The sequence below is a fragment of the Rhinolophus ferrumequinum genome, chromosome 9 (assembly GCF_004115265.2).
Source record: "Rhinolophus ferrumequinum isolate MPI-CBG mRhiFer1 chromosome 9, mRhiFer1_v1.p, whole genome shotgun sequence".
NCBI classification, from domain to species: domain Eukaryota; kingdom Metazoa; phylum Chordata; class Mammalia; order Chiroptera; family Rhinolophidae; genus Rhinolophus; species Rhinolophus ferrumequinum.
In genome coordinates, this window is record NC_046292.1 from 76,880,959 (window position 1) to 76,905,819 (window position 24,861).

A 24,861-nucleotide genomic window follows, 5' to 3' on the forward strand; every position below is an offset into this window, starting at 1 on the left:
AAGTGAGCAAAAGAAAGATGGTGAGGTGCTTCTTAAATCAAAAGGTCAGCTCTCTAAGAAGCAACCTATAGCTCAACTAAAACTATGTCCAAAAAAACAAACTTCAATATTTCCTTTCCATTCTCCCGCCCTCCTTTCTTCTCTCCGTGAGCATCTGGCCTTTTATGTCACTCAGTCCTGTTCTCCCACAGGTAATGGTGAGACCCATTGACAACCTCTAGGCTAATCTGAAATTGCAAAGCATTCCTGAGACATGGTCTGAAAGCTTATGTCCATAAGGTACATTCTGACTCCACAGAGTTCTGCCGGTATCTACCGTCAGTGTATCCACTGGCAGATTCTGCTAAAAAAGATTTTAAAGGTAGGGGAAGTAAAAGACACTCCTCATTGGGGCCAATTAATGGAGGGTGGACATGGAAAGCAGGACAAAAAAAAGAACTGTTTATTTATAAACCAAGTTCAAATTTTGAATAAGATTCATCCTCCTAAAGTCAAAATTCAAGACCTCAGCCAGTTCTTCCTGTGTTTTCATAACATCCTTTTATATCCTGCATGAACAATTATTCAAATGAAAAGGAAATCTTCCGAATTTTATTTGGATTCAAAAATTACCCAATACTGCTCAAGGTCAGAAGCAAAGGCGCTCCTGTCATCGGACATTAATCCCTTTAGTTCTGAGGCATAAGTAATCCAGTCACCTTTTCAATGATGCCTGCACCTAAGCTGTTGATAGCCTTCATCTTCTTGTCTGACAGAGGTGGATTGAACTGAATGGCACCTTTCTGCAGTAAGGCCAGTGGTACCGTGACCAACACCTGTGGGAAATAATGAACGGTTAACACACAAACAGCATTGAACCTAATACCACAACTACTCAGGGGGTGCATTTCCAGGAAAATTTCAACACCTAAAGAACATTCCTTGGCATTGCAAATTGATGCTGCCACTATGGAAAACAGTATGGAGGTTCCTCAAAAAATTAAAAATAGAACTACCTTATGACCCAGCAATTCCATTCCTGGGTATCTATCCAAAGAAACCCAAAACAATAATTTGAAAAAATATATGCACCCTGTGTTTACTGCAGCATTATTCACAATAGCCAAGATATGGAAACAACTGAAATGCCCATCAATAGACAATTGGATAAAGACATTGTGGTACATTTATACAATGGAGTATTACTCTGCCATAAAAAAGAATAAAATCTTACCATTTGCAACGACATGGATGGACCTACAGGATATTATGCTAAGTGAAGTAAGTCAGACTAAGAAACACAAATACCATATGATTTCACTTATATGTCGAATGTAAACAACAGAATAAACAAACAAAACAGAACAGACTCATAGATACAGAGAACAAACTGATGGTTGCTGGATGGGCTGAGGGTTAAGGGATGGAGGAGAAGAGGAAGGGATTAGAAAGTACAAATTGGTAGTTACAAAATAGTCATGGGGATGTGAAATACAGTACGGCTAATACAATCAATAATGCTGTCAAGATTATGTAGGGTGTCAGATGGGTACTGGGCTTATCGGGGATCACTTCATAGATTATATAAATGCCTAACCACGGCACTGTCCACCTGAAAGTAATGTAAAATAATACTGAATGTCAACTATAATTAAATATATATAGTCACGGGATGTAAAGTACAAAATAGGGAATATAGTTAATGATATTGTAATAGCTCTGTACAATGTCAGCTGGGTAGTAGACTTGGTGGGGTTATCATTTTGTGAGGGGTGTAAATATCTAATCATTATGTTGTTTTGTACACCTGAAACTAAGTTTTAAAAATTACAAAAAAAGATATGAGTTAAAATAAAAACAAAACAAAACAACAACAAAAATTCCTCTCTATTGCCAGTCATGAGTTGTCAACATCGCATGCTGTTATATTCCTAAGAACTGCACAAGTGGCCTGAATGAGCAGAAAGGTTTTGATGATTTACAATAACCCCAGATAAGAAGAGTGAACAGATCCCAATCCTAAAAAGCAGTGCTCTAAAAGGAAATGGACCTAAATATGGAGTCAGGAGAACTACATTTGTATAATATTCCTGACACTTTCTAATGTTTGGCCAAGGTAATAACCGCCCTCCTAACCTCAGATTGGGATAATGCTTAAAATGAAAACTCTTACAATATACATCAATATGCTTCACAAATGGTAAAGCCTATCACCCACATTATAATCATGTAAAACTGCATGAAATTTCTTTTTAAGGAGGAAGCAATTTATTTCAGGGTCTCGAATGGTTTACAGAATCATTTAATTAACAGATGAAGTAACAGACGCTAACAGAGCCTTCAGCACTGACCCTCAACATCACATCACAGAACCAGGCCTCTAAGAAACCCGCTGTCTCTCCATACAATCAGCAGTATGCCACCACTGCCACAATCAGGAGCCATTACTACTGCTACCAGCTCCACATGATCATGCCCCTCACAGAACAACCTGCACCAGCCAAATGGGGTCCTTGTGCCTCTTGACTCCCTTACCGTTAATGAGTGGACCCTGCGACCCTGTTCCTGCTGCAGAAGAACCCAACACCTTGACCATTAAGCTTGTCAGCAGAGGCAGCGGAAGTGAAGCAAAAGCTGAACCATACCTTCTAAATCATGCAAGTACGCCTGAGTAGCTGAATCATTTCTCATTTAGAACCTCGGCTACACGGGAGTCTGGAAAGGGGTGCGTGTATGTATGTGTTTACTTTGCGTCATCTACAGTGCAGGATAACACAGCAGGATCGAGTGAATGGAGCTGAATGCCAAGGACCGTATCTACCATGGCCCTCATCAAAGATTTAGTGCATTTGGCTTGAACCCCAACTCCAGGATCACAGGAAGTTCAGAGTTCTTCCTGGGATTTTGTCACTATTTTCTGTCAGAAGAAAATTAGAAAATCTTATAAAGTAAAAAAAAAACATGTTCTCTACCCTCCATCTGGTTATAGATAATAGCTATCATGAAACTAAAGCAAAAAAACAAAAAAACAATTTCTCTCTTGGATATATAAATAAAAACTGCAATGCTATAAGATCTAGACGTTTTCTTAACAACAAAAAGGCTCTCAAAAGCACATGAACTTAGGTAAACAAATAGGCACCAGATATAAAAACACCCCAGTAAAGAACTAAAGCTAGATCTCAGTGGAAACAGCCTAGATTGAGTTACAGTTTGTCAAGTGTTTACCGATATGTCCTGTTGGGCTGAAAATCTTTCACTTATAAGCTGGGGAAACTTCCAGGTCAAACTGTGTGATGTGTGCTGACAGCCATAAAAATAAAAATATTTGCTTTAAACTTTTTGCAGGCTTTGAAACACAGCCTAAGGCTGTGTCCTAACATCCCTGGAGAGCCAGAATAGAAAGAAAGAAGAGCAAACATGCCTGATCAGGGTCAGCAGAGGGTAACTCAGCAGGGTGAAGCTAACTAGTGTGTTGTCACAAAATACCTGAGGATGAGCCACTGGCCAACTTGCAATTTTAAAGAGGGATTTTTTAAAAAAAGTTTACCACTAGGAAGAATTTTAGTTATTAGCCTGATTCTCATCTTGGGGTTCGCAGATAACGACACTGTTACTCAGTGTTTTCCACTCTGGCTGTGTGCTGGAATCACTTGGGAAGCGTTCCATACATGGTGAGACCAATTCAGTGAGAATTCCTGCGGGGTGAGGCTTTGTAACTTTTAAGTACCTTCCAGGTGATTCTAATGTGCAGCCAGGACTGGGAAACACTACTACTTCCAAGTCTATAATGCTGCAACTAATTACGCAGTGAGTTAATGGCAGGAATAGTATGAGAACCCAGCTCCTGGACTCATACACTATACCCTGTCTTTCCCATTTGACATTCAATCCTTTATTCCTGTATGAATATCGAGGGCTGTGCATAACTTTTAGATAATAGAAATGTATAAAACATAGCCAGTCTAGGAACTAGTAATAGTTCGTCAATTATGCTTTTTAGTTATCACTTCAGACATAACTAAATTTAAATAAACTTATGGGGTTTATTAATCTCCCACCCCAAGTAAGCACGTTTGTTCTCTAACACTCTAGATATCTCAGTGTGAGTTCACATATTACATTACAGCACCTTTCACTGTCCACCTACCAAAGCTAATCACAAAATGTTCAAATAATATAAAAGTACTTCTGCCAATTTCAAAATGAAAACACAAGAGCCTTCTTGATTTGAAAAATGGTTCCATGGTAGAACAATAACTTCTCCTCCCTCCACCACCAATCTGGAAAGCACTGAATTAAACAAAGTAAAACAGGTTTTTTTAAATGCAGGACTTCTCAGAGCCTTTAATATGCCCATATTTAACCCTAAAAGTAGACTGTAGTATACAATACTTTTCAAACTTATTTGACCAAAAAAATTCTTTTTTTGTTTAATTCTCAGGACTAATGTACCACCGAACCCACTTTAAGAAACATTATTCTGGGGGGCGGCTGGTTAGTTCAGTTGGTTAGAGCGCTGTGCTCTTAACAACAAGGTTGCCGATTCAATCCCCACATGGGCCACTGTGAGCTGCGCCCTCCACAACTAGATTGAAACAACTACTTGGCTTGGAGCTGATGGGTCCTGGAAAAACACATTTAAATAAAAGTTAAAATTTTTTTTTCTTAAACTTCTATTCTGAATTCCATCTTCCATGAATGTATACAGTATTAGATTCATTAAACTGGGTTTGCACATCCACACACAATTATGTGGAGTTTACATAAGGCAAACTTCTTGGTGGAACAGACTCTCTTCCCTTCTTCCCAGGTTCCTGCAGCACCCAGTGAAATCCTAGCACTTACCTTTTGTGCTGTACAGCCTGTCCCATCTGTCATAGTAACTTGCACTTCATCACCAGAATAATCAATACTCTGTACCTGCCCAAGAAAAACAATTATGAAAAACACAATGAGGGATAGAACCATATGATCCAGGATCCTTTCCAATTCTCCTGTTATGTGAGCTTACATCTCCAAGGACCTACAGAGAATCATTTCCTGGCATTCAGAGGTCAGAACAGCAGTGACAGCTTATTTCAGGGAACTATCACTCAGCCATGAAAATTTATAAACACTATGTCAGAACACGTAAAATCTTTACAACACAGTGTAAAGTAAAATATAAATAATTGCCTCTGTGATTATAACAATGTACAATACAAATAGACAGGGACCAGGTGAGGGGATTAGAAAGCACAGTCGGTAACCACAAGATTGCCATGGGGATATGAAAATCAATTTGGGGAATATAATCAATAATGTTGTAAAGATTTTGTAGGGTATCCAATGGACACTTGTCTCGTTAGGGAGACCACCTCAGGGATGATGTAGATGCCTGATCACTGCACTGTACACCTGAAGCTGAAGCTGAACAATAAGGAATGTCAACTACAATTTTATATATATATTTATATATATATTTATATATATACTTACAAGAAGCGGAGTACAGCATTAGGAATAGAGACAGTGGAAATGTAATGGCTGTGTGCGATGTCAGAGGGTAGTGGATAGGGGGAGAGGGGTTGTCACTGTGTGAGGGATATAAATGATAAATGTCTAACCATTACATTGCTTTGTGCACCTGAAACTAATACAAAAAATGTTAAAAGAAAAACAAAAAACAAAAAAAAGAAGAAGCAACAGGGACCAAGATTTCAAGGGAAAATTTAAAAGTGAAAATAACTGCTTTGTGTCAGGGAGCTCCTCAAACACTTTTGAAAAATTAGTGAAAATGCATGTGCACCACTCTTGTTTCTAAACAGCAGCAGCTACGTAACTGACATAGATGATGCTACTGCTCATAGGCTACAGCCGTTTCATAAAAATGTTAACACTTTGGGGCGGCCGGGTGGCTCAGCTGGTTAGAGCACGAGCTCTCAACAACAAGGTTGCCGGTTCAATTCCCGCGTGGGATGGGGGGCTGTGCCCCCTGCAACTAAAGATTGAAAATGGTGACAGGACATGGAACTGAGCTGTGCCCTCCACAACTAGATTGAAGGACAACGACCTGGAGCTGATAGGCCCTGGAGAAACACTGTTCCCCAATATTCCCCAATAAAATAAAAAAATAAAATTAATGCTTGGAGGCACTGGCTGAAGATCACAGCAAGCACCTGTCTCCTGTGTAATCCACATGCCCCAAACTTCACATCCTCCCAAATTAAGGCCGAACCAGAGCCTCCCTCCCTGTCAATACTCACTGGAGATCTGAGCCGAATGTCTAGTCCTTCAGCCAGTTTCTCAATAATGACAGAGTAGCCGGGAGTGAGCAGAGTGTGGTCTCCAGCAAACTGGGCAAAGAATTCGTTGTGGTCCCAGGAGCGAGCAGACACCTGAGAAACAACAGGAGAGGTTGGGTACAGAAGAGGTGATATAAATCCTTAAGACTGAACCTGAGGGACAAGAAAGGAACGCAAGGTGGGCAAAGCCACCTGAGGCAGGAGGGCAGGGCTGCTGAGCATACAGCAGCATGACGGAAGGAGGGGCTGAACAGAGCCACCCAGGAAGGAAATCTCTCCAGAATACACAGGAAAGCTTCTTTTAGCAGAAAAGGTGGATAGGATTTGGGCCTGGGTACCACTCCTTGATAAAAATGAAGGGGTTACATGTCAACAACCCCAGAAAGGAAGAATTCTATGAGACCAAAACTGCATTTCATCAACTCCATATAGTATAAATATGCCAACTATTTGTCTTCATGGAAACTCTATAGAGGTTGCAATGCAGCATGATTTTGGAAAACAGCTCTGTTCCTTCCAATTGCAATGAAGAACCAAATGAAAATGGAGAGGTGCCAAAGAGGACAATTAAGTCAGGGGTCATCTATGGAGCCTCTATTCAAAATACAGAATATTTGAGTATCAAGATCAAAGCTGGTTAAATCAGTCAGGCAAGTTTAAATGTATTTTAGCAAGATAAACAGAGCATAACTGTAAGGCTACTCTCTTTTGGTCTCTTGAGAGCAGTGTTTTCAGACCATGGCATGGTTCCACAGAAATGTCACCAGGGCCTCCCTGAAGGGGCCGGGGAAGAGGAAGTAAAGGGCCCACGATGCTGGGCCCCTCCCGGATTCGGCCCAACGGCCCTATATTCAGTTTACACACTGAGCTCTGTCACAGGCATTATTGGAAAAAAGGTTTCTCTTGCTCTAAAACAAAATTTTTTTCCCCCAAACCAGTGTGGGAGTTAATATGCCCAAATTGTGGTTTTCAAACTTTTAAGCAGCAAAACCATTATTTCCTGTTTATCCAAACCAGCACGAGTTCAATATGCAGATATATAAAATACACACACATGCACAAAAACAAACATCTTTTGAAGCGCGTTTCACAAAACCCAGTCACACCTGGTGGAGGTTGCTGCCACAGGCATATTCCAGGTTACTGAGGTGGAACTGAAGCACCTGCTCTTCCAGTTCACTGAAGTGGATACCAGACTCCTGAATGAAAGCTTTGTAGATCTCCTCTATCTTCTCTGTCATGCGAATGGGTCAAAGCAGAAAACACAGCTTTAACATTTCTCTCAAATTCCTTTCAACCTCCTCCCTCCCACAAAACCCCAAACTTCTGAAGTCCTTTCCCAAGCCAACTCAGGGGGAAATGATATCCTGATAAGGTTGGTTTTTCTCTGGAAGTAAAAGGCTATCTTCACTGGAAACGAAGCTATGGAGGTTCTATACCTTCAATGTTTCATTTCTGCTTAGTTAAGAAACTGTTCTTTTGCTCAACATATAGAAAAAGTACCCCGTGCACACATAGAGACATACACACAGAGAGAGGACTCCTGTTCCCTTCTGGTGCCACTGCCATCACTTAAAGGTTAAGTTCTTATGACATCTCACCTCAACTGAGAGACCTATGATAGACTATTGGTTCTATTCTCCCAAACAAGAATGTCCCATTAAGGACTCTCATCACGCCGGCCCTCGGCCTCCGTACCTTTAATTACTGTTTTCCCCGTTGCCTGTGTAATAAATCCCAAACCCACAGCCAGACCATGCTGGCTCGTTTTCAGCCTTTCCAAAGATGGCGACACTACCTGCCCACCCACTCACAGGCGCTGCTGCAGACTTTCTTCCTAGTAAATGCCAGCCCTGCGAGGCCTGTCACTGCCACTGCCCTCAGCAGAATGCCCGCCCCATCTCGCTCCCAGCCATCCTGGACGGTCCAGCAGCACCCCAACTCTACAAACCTCAGGAATAGCACCTTGTCATCAACCCCAGCACTTATCTATTCCATTCAACTGGAACCTTCAACTACATACACTCGGCGCTGTGACACCGTTCCAATTATTGTCTTAGACTCCTTTTTGGGGGGTTTGGGGGAGGCTCATGCCTGACAAATTGTAAGAATCTTAGTACAGGTTATTTCTTTATAACCCTCCCAGTGATGATGACCATCCAACACATATATTGCAGACTCAGAGTTTCAATAAAGTCCTACACAGTGCTCAACTAGAAACAGAACCGAATATCGGTTAACGGTTTTTTGGGTGTTTTTGACAACTCAAGCTTCTCCTTAGAAATTTCCATTCGTCCACTAGATTGTAATACAGGGATGTCACAGCTCCTCTAGATTTGTGCCAAGCTTTTGGCCCCAAACCACTGGGCCTTTCCTGCCACTTGCAGACCCTTCTTGTAGCAGTCCCATTTCTGCCTCCTGCAGGTTCTAGTTTCCTTTAGGTTTTGCAGCAGTTTGGGAAGAACCAAGATTGCTAGAACAGTGTATAACATTAAGAATAAACAGATTGAGAAAAGCCTTAATGTGATTTTTATGTAAATAATATTTAAGGCTTTGGTATAGATGCTTTATGAAATTAACTCTAGCTTCTTAGTATTTATTTATTTATTTATTTATTTTTTACAGCTAAGTACTAATAAGGTGAGAGCTCACACAACTGAGATACTGCCTGGCAGGATATAACTGTAACCTCATATAGAGATGTGTGAGCTATTATTAAAGCTTTTCCAAAAAGTATTAATATAATGAAACTACTTACACAGTAAGTGTTGCCGATTCCCCCTTAATAACTTTTTTTAAAGTCAGGCCAAGACAAAGCAATATTAACTTTTTAATTTGTTGACCTTGAAAGAAGTGTTAAAAAAAACAACATCCAGCAACTACCACACATGTGCAAAAAACACTAACCATTTTCTGAGAACACCCTGCAACTCAGCCTAATAACGGTCCTCAATTCCAGAAAATTCAACAACCCCCCACTTGGTCTGGACACTGCCACACATGATTACATGATCCCTGACACCCCAGTAAATTTCTGAAATGTTCTGTTGTGGTTTGTCAGCCGACACTCACTAACGGCAATTAGAGTGTAGGTCCATCTCAGAGGTGGCTATGGGGCTGGAGATGGGGGATAAAAAGAAGAGACAGACCCTGCTACTGAGGTGACCCCAAACAGAGATGGAGTATATACTAAGATGAGGAACTGAGAGCCCTTGCAAAGAAACCTATAGTTAAAGAAAATTAGGATCCTGCAAATTGAGTTCAAATGTTCACACTTTAGGAAACTCCAACACGCTTCCAAGGACTACAAGTAAATATATTCAGGTCACAAAATTGTAGATTAAGTAAGTATCAAATTAAGAAGCAATATAGTAAAATTTCAGCTGGCACCCTCATGGAAATGAGTCATGAGAGTCGAGTTTTCCAAAGGGTTGTGGTTAATATTGTCCAAAGGCTAAAGATTTTAAATTAAAATTCTTAAACACAATATGCTGAAAGAATCTTCCCCTACCACCCCCCGCAATAAAAAGGAAAAAAAAGAAATCCTGGCATACAGAAACTTATCTAGAAAAGACATTATGTAGTGACTATTAATTCACATAGGGCTTATCACACTTTCCTTAAAAGTAAGCTCCTCTGGGAAACTGAAAATTAGACATTTCAATGACGTTTTTAGACACCAGCTACTGAGTAAAGATGTGTGTGTGCACACACCAGCATCTAATGTTCCGAGGACACTGTGCTCCCCTCTGTGGAACAGTCCGGAGAACCCATCAGTCCAGAAGGAATGCTCGGAAAGGACTATTCTTATTGCACATCAACCTCACAGATGACTGACGCTACTGCCGACCAAGCTTAGATTAGAATGCGACTCAGATGGAACAATCAGACACCATTCTCCCCATACCTCCTAAAGGGACATCTTGGAGCTGAGTCTTATCCTTCCTCCACTCAGAGACAACATCCAAGAGAGCATTAAAATGAAAATCCATGCGCTTGTCAATAGTGGGGTCAGTAATTCTTCCACCTTCCTGAATTAAGTCACATCTTTCTCCAAATTTATGCATGCTGATGCCAAGCTTCAAAATAATAAGAATAAGAAGGTGAAAATTTGCCCTGGAAAAAATACGTACAGGTTCTCAGCTGAAATCAGACAGAGTTCTCCTGGAGAAAACGGTCTAGTGCCTCTCGAAAACAAAGCTAGGTATGCTTAACAGAAAATGGCAGCAAAGGAAGACAGGGAAAAACTAGCACGAAATCTGTAAGACCTTATTTTATGAGGCTGGGTGGGTGATGGCAAACAGTTTCTGTGCCATGCACTGGACAGCTTATTGGCCCATATTTAGGAATGCTGCAAATGCACAGCTGTGCACTGCCTCTCCTTGCTCTGACTTTCTGGCTCCTCTGTGGACTCTCATGTAAATGAGCACACAAACACTCACAGAAACTGAAACTGAATTTACTGTCAATAAATATTTCAGAAAAAACCTCGGGCCTACCAGGTCTTCAAAGAAACTATGTAGGGTTGCCCAATAAAAGACAGGATGAGGATGCCCAGTTAAATCTGACTCTCAGGGAAACAACAAATAATATTTTTAGTATAAGTATGTCCCAAACATTGCATACATATTTATATCCCATTGTAACATCTGGGACATACTCACACTAAAAAAATTACTTGTTGTTTATCTGAAAATCAAATTGAATTGGGAATTCTGTTATTTTTATTTGCTTAATCTGGCAGCCCTAAAACTGTGAAGTAATTGAATGGCCTGCGAATAACACACAAATATAATTAAAGATTTTAGAAAAAGGAAAAAAAAGTATTTTAAGAACTCTAGTTCCACCTTCGCAGAAAAGAACTATAATCGCCTTTACTTTTCAGAGAAGATGAGGTGGCAAGAAATACATGTTATCTAGCAGCACATTAATATTACACAGGAACAAATTGAGGCGATTTTTTCTTTAGCTATAGTACAGCTCTTAAAGAAACCCACTTGTTCACACATGAGTGCTATTGGGTTGTTAATACAGCCATTGACGATCTGGGCTCCTCTTCCCACTGTGACGCCTTTAAAAGATTTATCATCCCACACTCGGCCTCCAATTCTGTCTTTGGCTTCCAGGACAGTCACCTAAAAGACAGACAATCAGGGAAGCTAAATATGATAGAATAGTCATATCAAATGCAGTACTATAAATGTAGAATGACGCAGTTAAATAAGGTCAGTATTTGATTAATGTATTTATTTTATTGCGAGAGAAATAGCTGAAAAGAGAGCCGTGTGAACAGAAGCCAAAATAGATGTTAAAACAATCCAGATTCTAACAAGGAATATTAGAATCTGCCAGTCAAATCCTCAAATTGTTCCCTCTTGAATCCCATAATAAGACTTGATGAGCTAGCACATGAAATGCACTTTGAAAGCTTTTACTAAACAGTATTCCATAAATTAAAAAGCACTATCAAAAACTAGGTTAAAGAGGAAATTCTGTCCTATGAAATGTTGCAAATATGTAGCAAAATTCCTTTCACATGGCAAACAGGCCCTAACTTCCCTAAGATATGACAATCATTTAAAAAAAGAAAAATCCTATGTCACTCTAATAAGTAGGACCTCATGGTCTTGGCCTAAGCAGGTTGGTCCCATACCTAGGCTATGTTATCGCCTCCAAATTTGTGATGCAATGGCACGAGGAGCTGCTCTCAGATGGACAGCCCTCTGACTCAAAGTGCTACGTTTCCCTGGGCTGCAGTAGCTGGAAATGTGAGTCCTGTTCAGTGCAAGGCCAGTCATTTCCTCTCTGAGTCCTACAGGCACTCCTTCAAATTGCTCAAGGAGGTTCCTCAAGTTACCCATCTCTCAGGTTACTCAGAGAAATCTATTTCTAACTATGGGTAGTGTCCGTGGGGTCTCCCTCACCTCCTGGTGAGAGAAAGGGGAGAATAATAGGAGTCCTCTGAATATTCTTCTTTCTCAGACCTGAATTCCTCATTTTCTCCAACTAGAAAGGCTGCAGCTTGTGCTTCTGCCCTCCCCACCCTCCATCTCTGACTTCGGATTAAAACAGAACCATCGTTTCTAATTTCCTTTCAGCGTGACAAGAAGGCTGACCCTGAAGGACAGTCCCCTAGACTCTGGATATCAACAACCTTCCTGTACCATAATCTATGGGTTTCCCAAAAAATACAAAACAAAAAAAAACAACAAACCCTGGCCCTAATAACTAACACTTATTTCGTTTATTTCACTGAAATAAACGATCAGTGAAAACACCTCACAGTTTAATACCACTAAGAAAATATGTGCAAATGTAAACACACTTCCTATAAATCCAATTCAACTTTTTCTGTTTTGTCAGTAACATAATGTAATTAAAGACAGGTCCTCCATTCAATCAAAAGGAAAATCTCTCAGATACAGCTCCTGAAAACTCTCCTCATCTCTGAAACTCCTCCAGCAGAGAAGATATTTTGAAAAAAAGAAGCCATCATTTCTTTTAGACAGATAGAGAAGAGTAAAAAGAACAATTCAATTCTACCAAATTAATTTTCATTTATGGTTTAACTGAAAACCTAAGTCCTTGCAAAGTAAATTTTTAAAAAGGAGAAATGTGTCAGACTAGGAAGTCACAGAAATCTAGGGGATGGTTAATTTGACTGACTCTAACAGAAATTAGATAGTGAATTGCACAAATGGTTTTTTTCTTAATAGTCTCTATTTTGGCTAATTTTGAACAATTGGAATAAGGCAACATACCAGATAAAAAGAAAAAATATCCTGCCGTGGGGAAGCAGCCTATCTCAAATATGTACAGTACTTTAAAAGTTATGTAACTCTGTCTCAACCACGGATTAACTAATTCAATCTTGCTTCCAAACGCAAAGATTTTTGTTTCCCAAGATGAGATTCAAAGGGTGCCTTTGATTTGCATAAGAAAATTTAACTGGGTATTTCAGAAACTTTTATAAAAGACACAGTGAATTTCCAAGCTGCTATCTATTTTCTCAAACTATTGCAGAAACAAAGGGTTTTTCCCAATGACCCCTCTATTATGTCAGTAACAACCTGTCAAGAATTTCTGCTTTCGTTCCAAGTTAAAATCTCTTCTGACTGCTGATCAGAGTCCAAACCTCTCTCCAAAGCTGTGGGAATTCCTCCGTTCCTCTACCTTTCTTTTATTAAACCAATTTCAAATTGTATATCTTTTCTAGGATCGACTGTAAAGATATAAAGATATCATGTATTTAGCATTCCTCACTGAAGTTAGGAACTAGTTTCAAAGTCTTAGAAAATTTGGACCAGAGGAGCAATTAACCATCTGTTTCCACCTCCATGTGCCAAAAATCTTACCTTAATTCCAAAGTTATGCAGTTGCCTAGCAGCTGCTAATCCTGCTGGACCAGCCCCGATAATGATGACTGATTTCTTAAAAAAAAAAAAAAGAACAAAAATCTAATTAGAGCAATGAAAACAATGTCTGTTTTAGTTGTTCTGGAAGGTACTACCAAGCAATGTTAGCTCATCTACATTTCTCTGGTCCGTAGAAAGTTATTTTCCTAAAGATTACGGTAGTACTTTTCTCAAATAATCCCTTCCTCTTTTCTATAGTCTAAGGAAACATTGCTCGATAGTCTTCTCTCCAGAGAAACACACATTCTAAAAAGTCTTGCTCTCCAACTGTTACGGTGATAACGTGATTTTTATGGTCTTCTAACAACATACTAGCCTTTACCGTGGCCGATAGCGGTATGATAGCCAGAGCTAGTCACCTACATTGTGGTAATCTTTAGGAAGAAGATGCTGGTCAGCACCGACGCTGAGAACGCCTGTGTTGATGAGACCTTTTCTTGTCATAAAATAAAGTATCCTCTCCACTTCCTGCACACATCGAATGCGCACGAGACCCCGGACAATGATGTGGGGAATACATTTATGAGGAGTAAGAGCTTCCTGTGTTTGGAAATAAAACCAGACTGTTAAAGCAAACAGACACAAAGCAACTCTTGGTTCCTCAAAAAGTTAAACATAGAATTACCACATGACCCAACAATTCCACTCCTAGGTACGTATCTGAATTGGAAACAGATGCTTAAACAAAATGTTCACAGCAGCACTATTCAAATAGCCAAAAGGTGGAAACTATCTTACGACCATCAATGGATGAATGGATAATGTGTCCTCTCCATACGTGGAATATTATTCAGGCATTAAAAGCAATGCAGTACTGATCTACGCTACAACATGTATTAACCTTGAAAACCTTATGCTAAGTGAAGAAGCTCATTATAGAAGGCCACCTATTGTAGGATTCCATTTATATGAAATGTCCAAAACAGGCAAATCTATACAGACAGAAAGTAGATTAGTGGCTGCTGGGGTAAAGGGAGGCATAGGGAGTCACTGCTTAACGGGGGTGGGGTTTCCTCTTGGGGTAATGAAAAATTTCTAGAATTAGATAGTTGTGATGGTAAAACCACACTGTATATGTACTTAATGCCATGAACTGTACATTTTAGAATAGTTAAAATGGTAAATTTTGATGTTGTGTGTATTTTATCACAATAAAAAGAAACTCTCAGGGTCATTCAAGTCCATCATTTATCACTAAGATATAGTAAGATCAAAGGGAGGTTTGCTTGGTGAAGGGAAAAAAAGAAGAAAGGGATAAAAAACAGACACAGCAACCTGTCTCTTATCACATAAGTTTCTCCTTGCTGAGAATGATGGCTACAGGGAGTGTGGGAGCACACCACATCACCAATTTATTCCTGACTCTATAAACCATAGAACGAAGGCCAGTGCAGAAACACAGGCTGCTCCGTGTACTGACAGCAGGAAAAGCTGGGTTCTAATCACTGATCAGACACAGGGGGACCGATCTGGGAACTGGAAAAAAAAGAAGACAACGCTGCCTTTTTCTTCTCAGAACAGCTTTGGCAAGGCCTTGGTCCATTTCAAAGGTTCAAGAGTAATGCAGCCTCAGCCTGTCGTGAAGTTAGAACAGGGGGTGTGAGGAGATGGCCCTGGCCTCTCCTCTATTTGTCACCAACCCCCAGCTCCACCAGAACCTGATCAAACACAGGAAAATGACTATATACCTCAAGTATTCAAGAAATAACACATATAACATTGACTTCTATTGTTGCAGATTTTTAAAAAAATGTGTTTGTATTTATGAAGTTAAAAAAAAATCATTTCAAAGTCTTTGAGTCTTTTAAAGCAAACATTTGTGTTTTTCCACTGGAGTATTAAATATATACAATACGTACTCTCTTCTTATTAAAATTTAAAATGGATCCAGACTGACAAGTTCAGGATTTTTTCTGTAAGATTCTTCCCCTGTGTAAGTCAAATTTCAAAGTCAAATAAAGAAAATGTGAAGAAAAATGGGTCCATATGAGGCTGTTTCTTTAAAGTGTATCTTTACAATTTATGCATAGGAAATTCTAACAATTTTGTTCGGTTCAGCAAATGTTTATTGAGCATCTACCTCAAGCCTTCTGGGGAGGAAATGAATAAATGTACCTTGCCCAGCCTACTCACCTGGATATAATTCATATAAATGGCATTAACAGCCATCATTTAATCAGGTCATCTCATACTGAAGTCTAATCCAGTAAAGTAATAGGGTGAAACTGAAATATTTTTCTTTAATCAAGATTACTGTGATAGCCTTGCAAAATGTTCTGCATTGAGCACTCACTCAAATAATTTCAGAAGAAATTAATAAATAAGAAAAATACTAGGGTCAGGAAAGGCTTTAAAAAAAAGGGGGGAGGGGTGCAACCTGTCAGCTCAGTTGGTTAGAGTGCAGTGCTCATAACACCCAGGTTGCCAGTTCAATTCCCACATGGGCCATTGAGCTGCACCCTCCACAACCAGACTGAAAATGACTTGACTTGGAGCTGATGCGTCCTGGCAAAACACTCTGTTCCCCAATAAAAAATTTTTAAAAAGCTTGTATTTCCGTCCACCCCTGTGAACGCAGGTGCTGTGTGAGGCCCCTAACATTTATGCAACTCTAACACAGAGCAGAGCCCTCGTAGTTTGAAGGCAGAGCCCTCGTAGTTTGAGGGTAATGAAGTGAACGAGAAGCCTGCCCTCAAGAGGTTTATAATCCAGCCTTTAGTGTTTTACTTTTTTTTCCCTGGTGTTGCCACTGGAACTCTCTGAACCCAACTTTGTACTTATACTCTCCTACCAGAGGGTCAAGATTTCTGAGGACACATGTTCTAAAGTAGTGGTTCTCAGGAAGGAGACACTTTGCCCCACTGGGAGACATTTTTGATCATCACAAGTAAAGGGTGCTATTGCATCTAGTGGGTAGAGGCCAGGGACGCTGCTACTACACATTATACAATGCACAGGACAACCTCTCACAATAAAGAATCTCTACCCACAATGTCAGCAGCACTGAAGTGGAGAAACCCTGGTTGAAAGGCTCCGTCCACAGATAAAGCAGCTCCTCTGTCTTCGTGCTGTTAGCTAACACGCCCACTTACTTTGCAGTTAGTGTACCATAGTGCCAGGATGAGGTTCCTCAGAGCCAGGTACATGGTGGGGTCTCGGGAATACTCTGGGAACTCATAGAGCTCGTCCAGCTCCATCACGTCCGGCCGCACACACAGGGCTTTGCCACACTCGTTAGGCTGGTAGAAAGGCTGGAAGTACCGGTTCATGCCTGGAACTGACAGAAGCACAAATGGGCAAATCCTACAAGCTATAACCTCCAAATCCAAGCAAAAACAAACCAAAAAGGAGAGCCAAGACAAGCTCCGGTGTGTCCTACATAAGGATTTCTGCTTCCTCCATCCAGTTAGGCAAAACAGGCATGAATTAAACATTATCCCCATTCATTCTTCACAAATTTAATTTCCACGGTATGGAAATGTAAGGTGTGATTGTGATTAAAAAAAACCCGCATGCCACAAGACACCCACCCACTTCACCACGTTTAAGTGCACAGGTCAGCAGGGTTATGTTCACATTGCTGGCAACAGATCTCTGGAACATCTACGTGTTGCAAGAATGAAACTCTGTACCTACTGAACACCAACTCCCCGTGGAAATGTTTCTAAAGTAACTTTCATTGGATTTTTCCCATTATAAAATGAATAGGTTCAAAGAAGTAAATAACCACTAACTCCTGACAATCCTTGAGTGGGGGTTTGCAGTCTATCAGTGTTGTTTCTATGACTAGAGAATATTAACATAATAGATATTTGTTTTATAAAGCCAGGAAAAACCACTAGTTTCTAACCTGCTTTTTAAAATTTATGACATCATGAACACTTTTCCATGTCATTAAAGAGGACTTCAGTGGATATATGTTTTCTTATTTATGATTTAACCATTCCCCTACTGTTGAGCATTTAAACACATCCAATTATTCACCATTATAAGCAATGCCACAAAAATTTCTTTGCGTATAAATTTTTGGGCTTACTTTTGATAACTAACTTTGAAAATTTAGTTAGGATAAATTCCTAGCGTCAAAGGGTAGCTGTTTTAAGGCTTTCAATTCAAACTGCCAAACTGTCCTTCAAAATGTACACACCCACTAATGGTATTTGAGTGTCGGTTTCATTCCAACTTCACCAATACCGGGCTTTTTCACTTCAGCTTTGATTTCAACCATTTTTAGAGGGCCCAGTGTTATTAGTGACAAACCTTAAGAAAGGGCCACAATGTCAAAATCTATTTGCACCATCAAAAATGAAATTTGTTAGTATGCAGGCAGAAGATCTAGAATTCTTGCTTGCACACCAAGAATTCTAATGTAGAATTTTTTGTGTGTGTGAAGTAGAATTTTAAGATCCCTTTAAAGTACATGGTCCACAGCATGCCTGCCCTGACTTGAAGTTCTGAATTTTTTCCAGAGTGGATCATATTGCTGAGATTATCAGTGGCATACTCTGAAGCAGAAAGACTCAAAGAGAAAAAAAAAGGGCTGCTCTTATAGTCAAAACTTTTTTCTGGGATGTTAAAGCTGGCATCATCACCATCAATTTATGCAGCTATCCGATTTCAAATAAATATTCATTAAACTCCAGAGACATGATTCCTGGACAAGTGTTACAGGCCTTCCAAATTATTGAGGGAAAAATTAACTGCACAATACACATAAATCATATGACTGATGCACAGTACAACCAAATCCATGAAATAATGAGGTGGTTTATATCACACGGTGCACACATCAAAAAAAGCTTCCTTTCTGCCCACCCACACATGTCCAGGGAGTGCCAAGACCAGCTCTCACCCAGCACAGAGGGGACCGCCGTGGAGTGCTCCAGCTTCCCGGGGCTGGCGTTGCTGGCTGCACGGTGTGTGCTGGTGCAGGAGGGGCTCATGCCAACACAGTCAGGGTAGTAGGCAGACAGCAGGGGTGCTGCCACGCTGTCTTTCAGCAAAGGAGGTAGAATGAGCATGGAGTACCACCAGTGGTTGGAAACTTCCGACACTCTCTGAAATGGGCAGAGCAACACGAAAGAGGGACAATGCAGGCAGGAAATGTACATGTAGTTTCAGCCAAGCACAGATGATGTTCTTCAAGGCATTCATCCCTAAGCCTTCCACTCTACCTTCTCCCACTCAGCAATCCTACCCCAGAGTTCTCCACACTCACATTTAGAAACAACAGTGGCTGGTGCTACCTGGAGAGCACGTTTCCTAGGCAGAGCTCTTTCAGATATATAGCAACAGCTACCCGCTGTCCCCACACCTTCTTCAAAACCCCCAAATCCAGGTCAGTCTTAAAGCTGCTTCCATAGACTATATTGCAAGTCTAGGTTTAAGTGAGACACAGCAAATTTCTTTCTGTTCACTAATCATGTATCATCCACCCTCCCCTTTGACTTAGGATCTAAGGATAACTGAAATTGCAAAACTGAGCAGAGAAAAATAATTCTCCTAAGCAGTAGGCATGTGTTACATTACTGCTTTTTGCCAGAGGCTACTAAAAAACTTTTAGAGGGAAAGAACCACTACCAAAATAAGATGCTAAATGTGGAACTGAACCAAAAAAGCTATTTTTAGTCTTAAAACTCAATTCCAGAGTTGATGTAACATATGGAGTCACTGGATCAAAGCATCCCCGTGATGACTATTGAAATGAAAATGAGATTTGCTTGGCTTCTAAAGCAACACTGCCATAAATCCCATGTGAGACAGCCTTTTCTAAACGTGATCTTGAATGCATGTCCAAGAATTCTAAGAATCTGATACAGAAGAACCTTGAGCTCAAGGTCTCTCTGATGTTGATTCTCCAGGCTCCCAGCAAATGCCATGTGCCATCAAGCTGGGGTTTGTGAACTTGAGGTCTACAGGGTGAATCCAATTTGGAGACACATTGTGTTTGTTTGCCCTTCAGATTTCACAGAGTCCAAATCTGAGACAAGCATTTTTCAGTTTACTACCAGCCCCAACACCCCCTATAAATGACTCCCAGCTGCTTCACACAATCATTTTACTTGCCCAGCCCGAAGGCATCTCAGTGTGCAATCTTTGTTCTCAAGGCTTGTTTTCGGCTTGGCTACCCTTGACCAGCTTGTGGTGTACCAACAAGAAGGGAAGCCTCAGTCCCTTCCCCAATATACCAGGGCTAACTCTACAGACCCCCTTCTGAGCTCAGCCCCAAGGAGCGAGCAAACTGAGTATTCAGATGCTGACCCTCCGAATGGACCGTGTAGAGGGCAGAATGTAGGTGCCTTAAAAACATTAACCCAAGCTCTTTGTTCTCTTCTACTCTCTGGGTCTTGCAGCTGTGTTGGTAAATTGAGTCAGAACCTAAGAGACCCTGCCATCCTGTTACCTCGCCCTAGTCTTTCCTCCCCGACCTGAGGGACTCCAACCACCCTCTACATTGGAATATGAAAAACTCAAAATGACTAATAAACTAGCACTTGATCTTGTTATTCCAAGTGTGTTCTCTCAACACACATTTCTGGATAGCTTGCTATCATTTTGTCCATATGCCACGAAAAATTCCACTCTCACCTTTAATATATATACCACCGAAGAAATTGTACTTCATATAATGAGTCTACTATCATATTGAATGAAATAGTAACCCCCCCAATTCATGTCCACCCAGAACCTCAGAATGTGACCTTATTTGGGAACAAGGTCTTTGCAGATGTAATTAGTCACACTGGAGTACTGAGCCCTAAATTCACTGTGGCTAGCATCCTTATAAGAAGAGAAGAGACAGGGGAGACACCCAGGAAGAAGGTCAAGTGATGACACAGGCAGAGTGATGCGTCTACAAGCCAAGGAAGGCCAAGCATCGCTGGCAACACCAGAAGCTGGCAGAGGCATGAAGGACCCTCCCCTGGAGCCTTCAGGGGGAGCACGGCCCTGCTAACACCTCGATTTTGGACTTACAGCCTCTGGAACTCGGAGACAATAATCTTCTGTTGCTTTAAGCCACCCAGTTTATGGTAATTTGTTACTGTAGCCCTAGGAAACTAATACAGGCATTCAAAATTTATAGTGCTTTAAAAGTGACCCTAGAATCCACCGGAACAGAAAATAGGTGAGGTAGGTAATATGGTGATAAACCTGCTCTTGATTCTTTCTTAAACAAATGAAAAAATAAATAACTGGCAGATGAACATCTAGGAACTCCTCCAAACTTTTTAAAGTTCTCATATCCCAAGAATACAGCCTCCATCCTAAAGTTCCAATTCTTCTGCATGCAAATGGTCTGAATATTAGAAGACAGATTCATAATGTGTTGTAACTGTGTTTAAAGTTATTTTTTCCTTTCCTTCTATTATCTCATCCTGTCTACCTTAAATCTAGAGATTATTGGACCAGTGCTTTACCATTAAAATGTTTCAGCATGCCACTAATTATTAAAAATGTGTGTGTGTGTCTTTACATAACAATGGATTTAAAGCATTTAAAGGAAATGCTAGATGTCAATTCTTCCTTTGCTTAAAAATCAGGCACAATCCTTGAGTTTCAGACATCTAGAAAAACTTCAAGTTACCAATCCTGACTCACTGAAATGCAGAACAAGTCAGAATGTCAGAGTTTTAGAAATTCAGAATTCAAAAAAGTAATTTTCTGAAACAGCCATTGGATCTGGTCATATGGCCCATGGAGCTGGTCAGCTCAGGAAGCAAAGTTCTGGAAGACAAATGAAACATGAGGAGGCTTTGCCTCCTGGACACGTTGCTTCCCTTCCGTGGCGGGGACAGGACAAAATAGTTATACCGAGATCAGAATTCACAAGGACACTCTCGCAGCTGAATCTGGGCCTCAAATTATGGGCCTCTTGTTCTTTTCTTGGAAGGATTTAAGTGGAGATAAGGTCATAAAGTCACCCATGAAAAACAAGTATAACAAACCTGATCCTTAGAATAAGGCAAGGTAGCAGTTTCTTCCTTTTTATTTCCTTTTAAAGTAAAGCCATGTAACTTTACCTTTTTTTTAAATTGGGGAGTATCACCTACAATAGCACTCCTGCTAGCATGTTCATCATACCGTTATCATGTTAGGCTAAAAAGCCTTTGATCAGCAAACAAAGAGAAACTCATAAAACTGTTATTGTCATTTACGTATAGTACTTATCATCGAAGGCGCAACAAACTCCAATCGAGCACATGTAGAAATACTCACTAGATCCTCTGGGAGGGAACAATGATCTGAGGTCTCGGGCTGCAAAGGAAAACCAAGTGTTAACAGGTTTTTTAAAAATAATTATACTGGCAAAGAAAAAACATGTGATAAAACACTATGAGTGAGGGCGTGGGGAAGACAGCTACTCTCACCGACGACATCCTGGTAGAAATCTAAAGGAGTAACAACTCTAGGGAGCAATTTAACAAAATATGAAACTTTCAAATGCACGACAATTTGGCATTATCTTGTATAACTGAAGACACACACACTACTTGTCCAGCCATTCTAACCTCTCTTATATTTTCTAGAGCCATACATGTGCACCAACAGAAGCATTAGGAAATGTTCAAAGGAGAATTGTTTGTAATAGAAAAAAACTAAACACAACCCTGAAGTCCATCAAGAGTAGAATGGAAAAATAAATTGTATTATAGACAAACAATGGCCCACTACATGGCAATGAGAACTACAACCACACGCTACAACTATGGATGTACCTCACAAACGTAACGGTGAGAGAAAGCAACTAGACTCAAAAGAAAACACACTGTATGTATTTTCCAAAAGCACGCAAATTATCTATAGTGTTGTAAAGTTGGAATAGCAAGTGGGGGAGCAAGGGATGGAGGTTGTCAGTGAAAGGGGGCGTGCCAGGGAGCTTCTGAGGGGCTGGTTAAGTGTTCAATTTCTTTATTGGGAGCTGGCTAACCGGGGACTTTGTGAAAATTCATTGAGCTATGCATTTTGCTTTGTGCATTTTCTGTTTGGATATTCTATTTCAATAAAAAAGTTACTCAAATAAACTGAGGATTGGCATAGCATGTGGCCTGACATTATCTGGCCCTTGGAATATATTTCAGAGAAACTCTTGCATGTGTGCACTTAGGAGAAGCATGCAAGAATGCTCATAGGATCACTGTGTGTAACAGGCCACCGGAAACGACCCTCAAGTCCATGAACACGAGAACAGACACGTGGTGGTAGATTAACACAATGCAATACCACCCAGCAGGGGAAATCAAGGGGTCAGACCTTTGGGTACCAACATGGATGCCTGTGAAAAGCCACCATGTTGAGTGAAAAGAACAAGTTGCAGAAGAATACAAAGAATATGATACAATTTATAACCAGTACAAAGCTGCAAAACTTCACGTTCTTTAGGGTTTCATAAACATTATCCCTCCCTCTGCTTTTTGTTAACTCTGTAACAAAAGCAGCATGAATAATAAATACAAAATTCAGAATATGTTTGTCCTTGCAGGGGACGGGGAGGAAGATAAGGGGCGCACCGGGTGACAGGCATTGGGAACGCTGTTTCTAAAAGTGCGTTCTGGGTACACGAGTGTTTGCTTTAATGCTTTATTCCTTACACACAAATTATAAATCCTATTTGGTGTCTAAGAATTATTTCATATTAAAACAATTGTATATTCTCTTTGACACAGAAATTTCATTTCTAGGAATTGAGCCTATAAATATACGGAAAAAGCGCATAGATATAAAGCTATTCACTGCAGCACTGTCCCTAATGGTGAACATTTAAAAGTCACCTAAATGCTCTCCATCACGCAAAATTTATCATGAAACATCCATTCAGTGGACTATTTATTATACAGTCTTTAAAGAGAAAGAGAACTTTAGGTCCTGAAATGGAAGCATTTTTAAGATACATTAAATGACAAAAGCAAGCTCCAAAAACAGTGTGTGTAGTTTGCTACCATTCTTTTTAATGTTGTTTTTACAAATAAACTTTTCCAGACTTTGTCCCTGACAGAATACCAAACTGAAAACCAAAGGGACTCTGGATCAATAAACACCATTTAAATAAATATTTCAAAAGTTCAGACTACAAATGGTAATCAATTCAGACTAGAGCAGCAGGGTCTCAAAGGAGGATTTCTGAGTGAGTGTGGGGAGAGATGTAAAACGTGACACAACACGTAGAACCTGGAATTTTAGAAGACCATGAAGCCTTCAACTTTCAGATGGTTGGGAGGAGAGAAAGGCAATTAAGTTTTCAAAAGCTTAAGGAATCTGACACCTCTGAGTACTCTCGGAAAAAAGTTCTTGGTGTTAAAATACACCCAACCATGTGATGAATCAAAATAAAGAACCTGGGACAGAAGGAACTGTGGTAAAAGAAATTGTGGGGAGCAGTAAACCTACGTAAATACAGAAGCAAGAGTAAGCAATGAGTGACTATGGTTACAGAAAATAAACGACACATTTACTCTAACAGAGTTAATTAAACTAAAAAACGAAACAACAAAACACTAACAAAAAATTGGGAGAGAGGAAATGGAGATGACATGTGATGTAATTTACTTTTTCCACTTTCATAGCAGGGTGTCAATTAATACATAAAATTGAAACAGGCAATTAAAAAAAAAAGTGATTCCAACCTCTTAGTAGTCTCATCATATATTTTCCTAACATTTTAGGGAGTTTTTCGAAACTACTATTTCCGGAGATGAAGAAATAGTTATCTTATATCCAGCAATTTCTTATTTCCCTTTGGCTTCTTTTTCTGATTTTAAATTTTGCTGTATTAAACTCAATCATTTTACATAAAACCAGCATGTATAGTATTATTCCTTAATATGAAGTTATTTATCAGCCATGCTTTCTTCTTGTATACATGCAGGAATATTACTGAATGAAACTCACTGAATGGTGGTTATTTCATGATGACAACTGCATGAATTTTTTTTTTCTGTCATCTTTGTTCTTTTCTATTAGGTTGGTGCAAAAGCAATTACGGTTTTTGCAATTATTTTTAACCTTTTAAACCGCAATTACTTTTGCACCGATCTAATATATTGCTTGAATTTTTCGGTGATGAACATATATCATTTGTCTAAAAATGAACCCATTCTAAAGAACCTGAGACTTTTCAAAAACTACTCAGACTGAAATTTGAAAAGAACAAATCCCACCCAAAGAAAAATCAAGAAAACAAA

The 24,861-nt window shown here is 39.9% G+C and overlaps 1 protein-coding gene across 3 annotated transcripts in view; it reads right to left on the reverse strand.

Moving 5' to 3' along the window:
- The window catches only part of KDM1B (lysine demethylase 1B), a 48,102-nt gene that overhangs the window by 8,559 nt on the left and 14,682 nt on the right, over positions 1-24,861 (reverse strand). For all 3 annotated transcript variants that reach the window (XM_033115203.1, XM_033115202.1, XM_033115201.1), the window contains exons 8-18: positions 21,899-21,937; positions 18,534-18,738; positions 16,774-16,958; positions 14,045-14,221; positions 13,622-13,696; positions 11,264-11,401; positions 10,174-10,345; positions 7,373-7,500; positions 6,228-6,359; positions 4,828-4,902; positions 699-815 (exon numbers count right to left, since the gene is read on the reverse strand). In XM_033115203.1, coding sequence (XP_032971094.1) covers positions 699-815; positions 4,828-4,902; positions 6,228-6,359; positions 7,373-7,500; positions 10,174-10,345; positions 11,264-11,401; positions 13,622-13,696; positions 14,045-14,221; positions 16,774-16,958; positions 18,534-18,738; positions 21,899-21,937 — 1,443 coding nt within the window. The remainder of the gene's footprint in view (positions 1-698; positions 816-4,827; positions 4,903-6,227; positions 6,360-7,372; positions 7,501-10,173; positions 10,346-11,263; positions 11,402-13,621; positions 13,697-14,044; positions 14,222-16,773; positions 16,959-18,533; positions 18,739-21,898; positions 21,938-24,861) is intronic.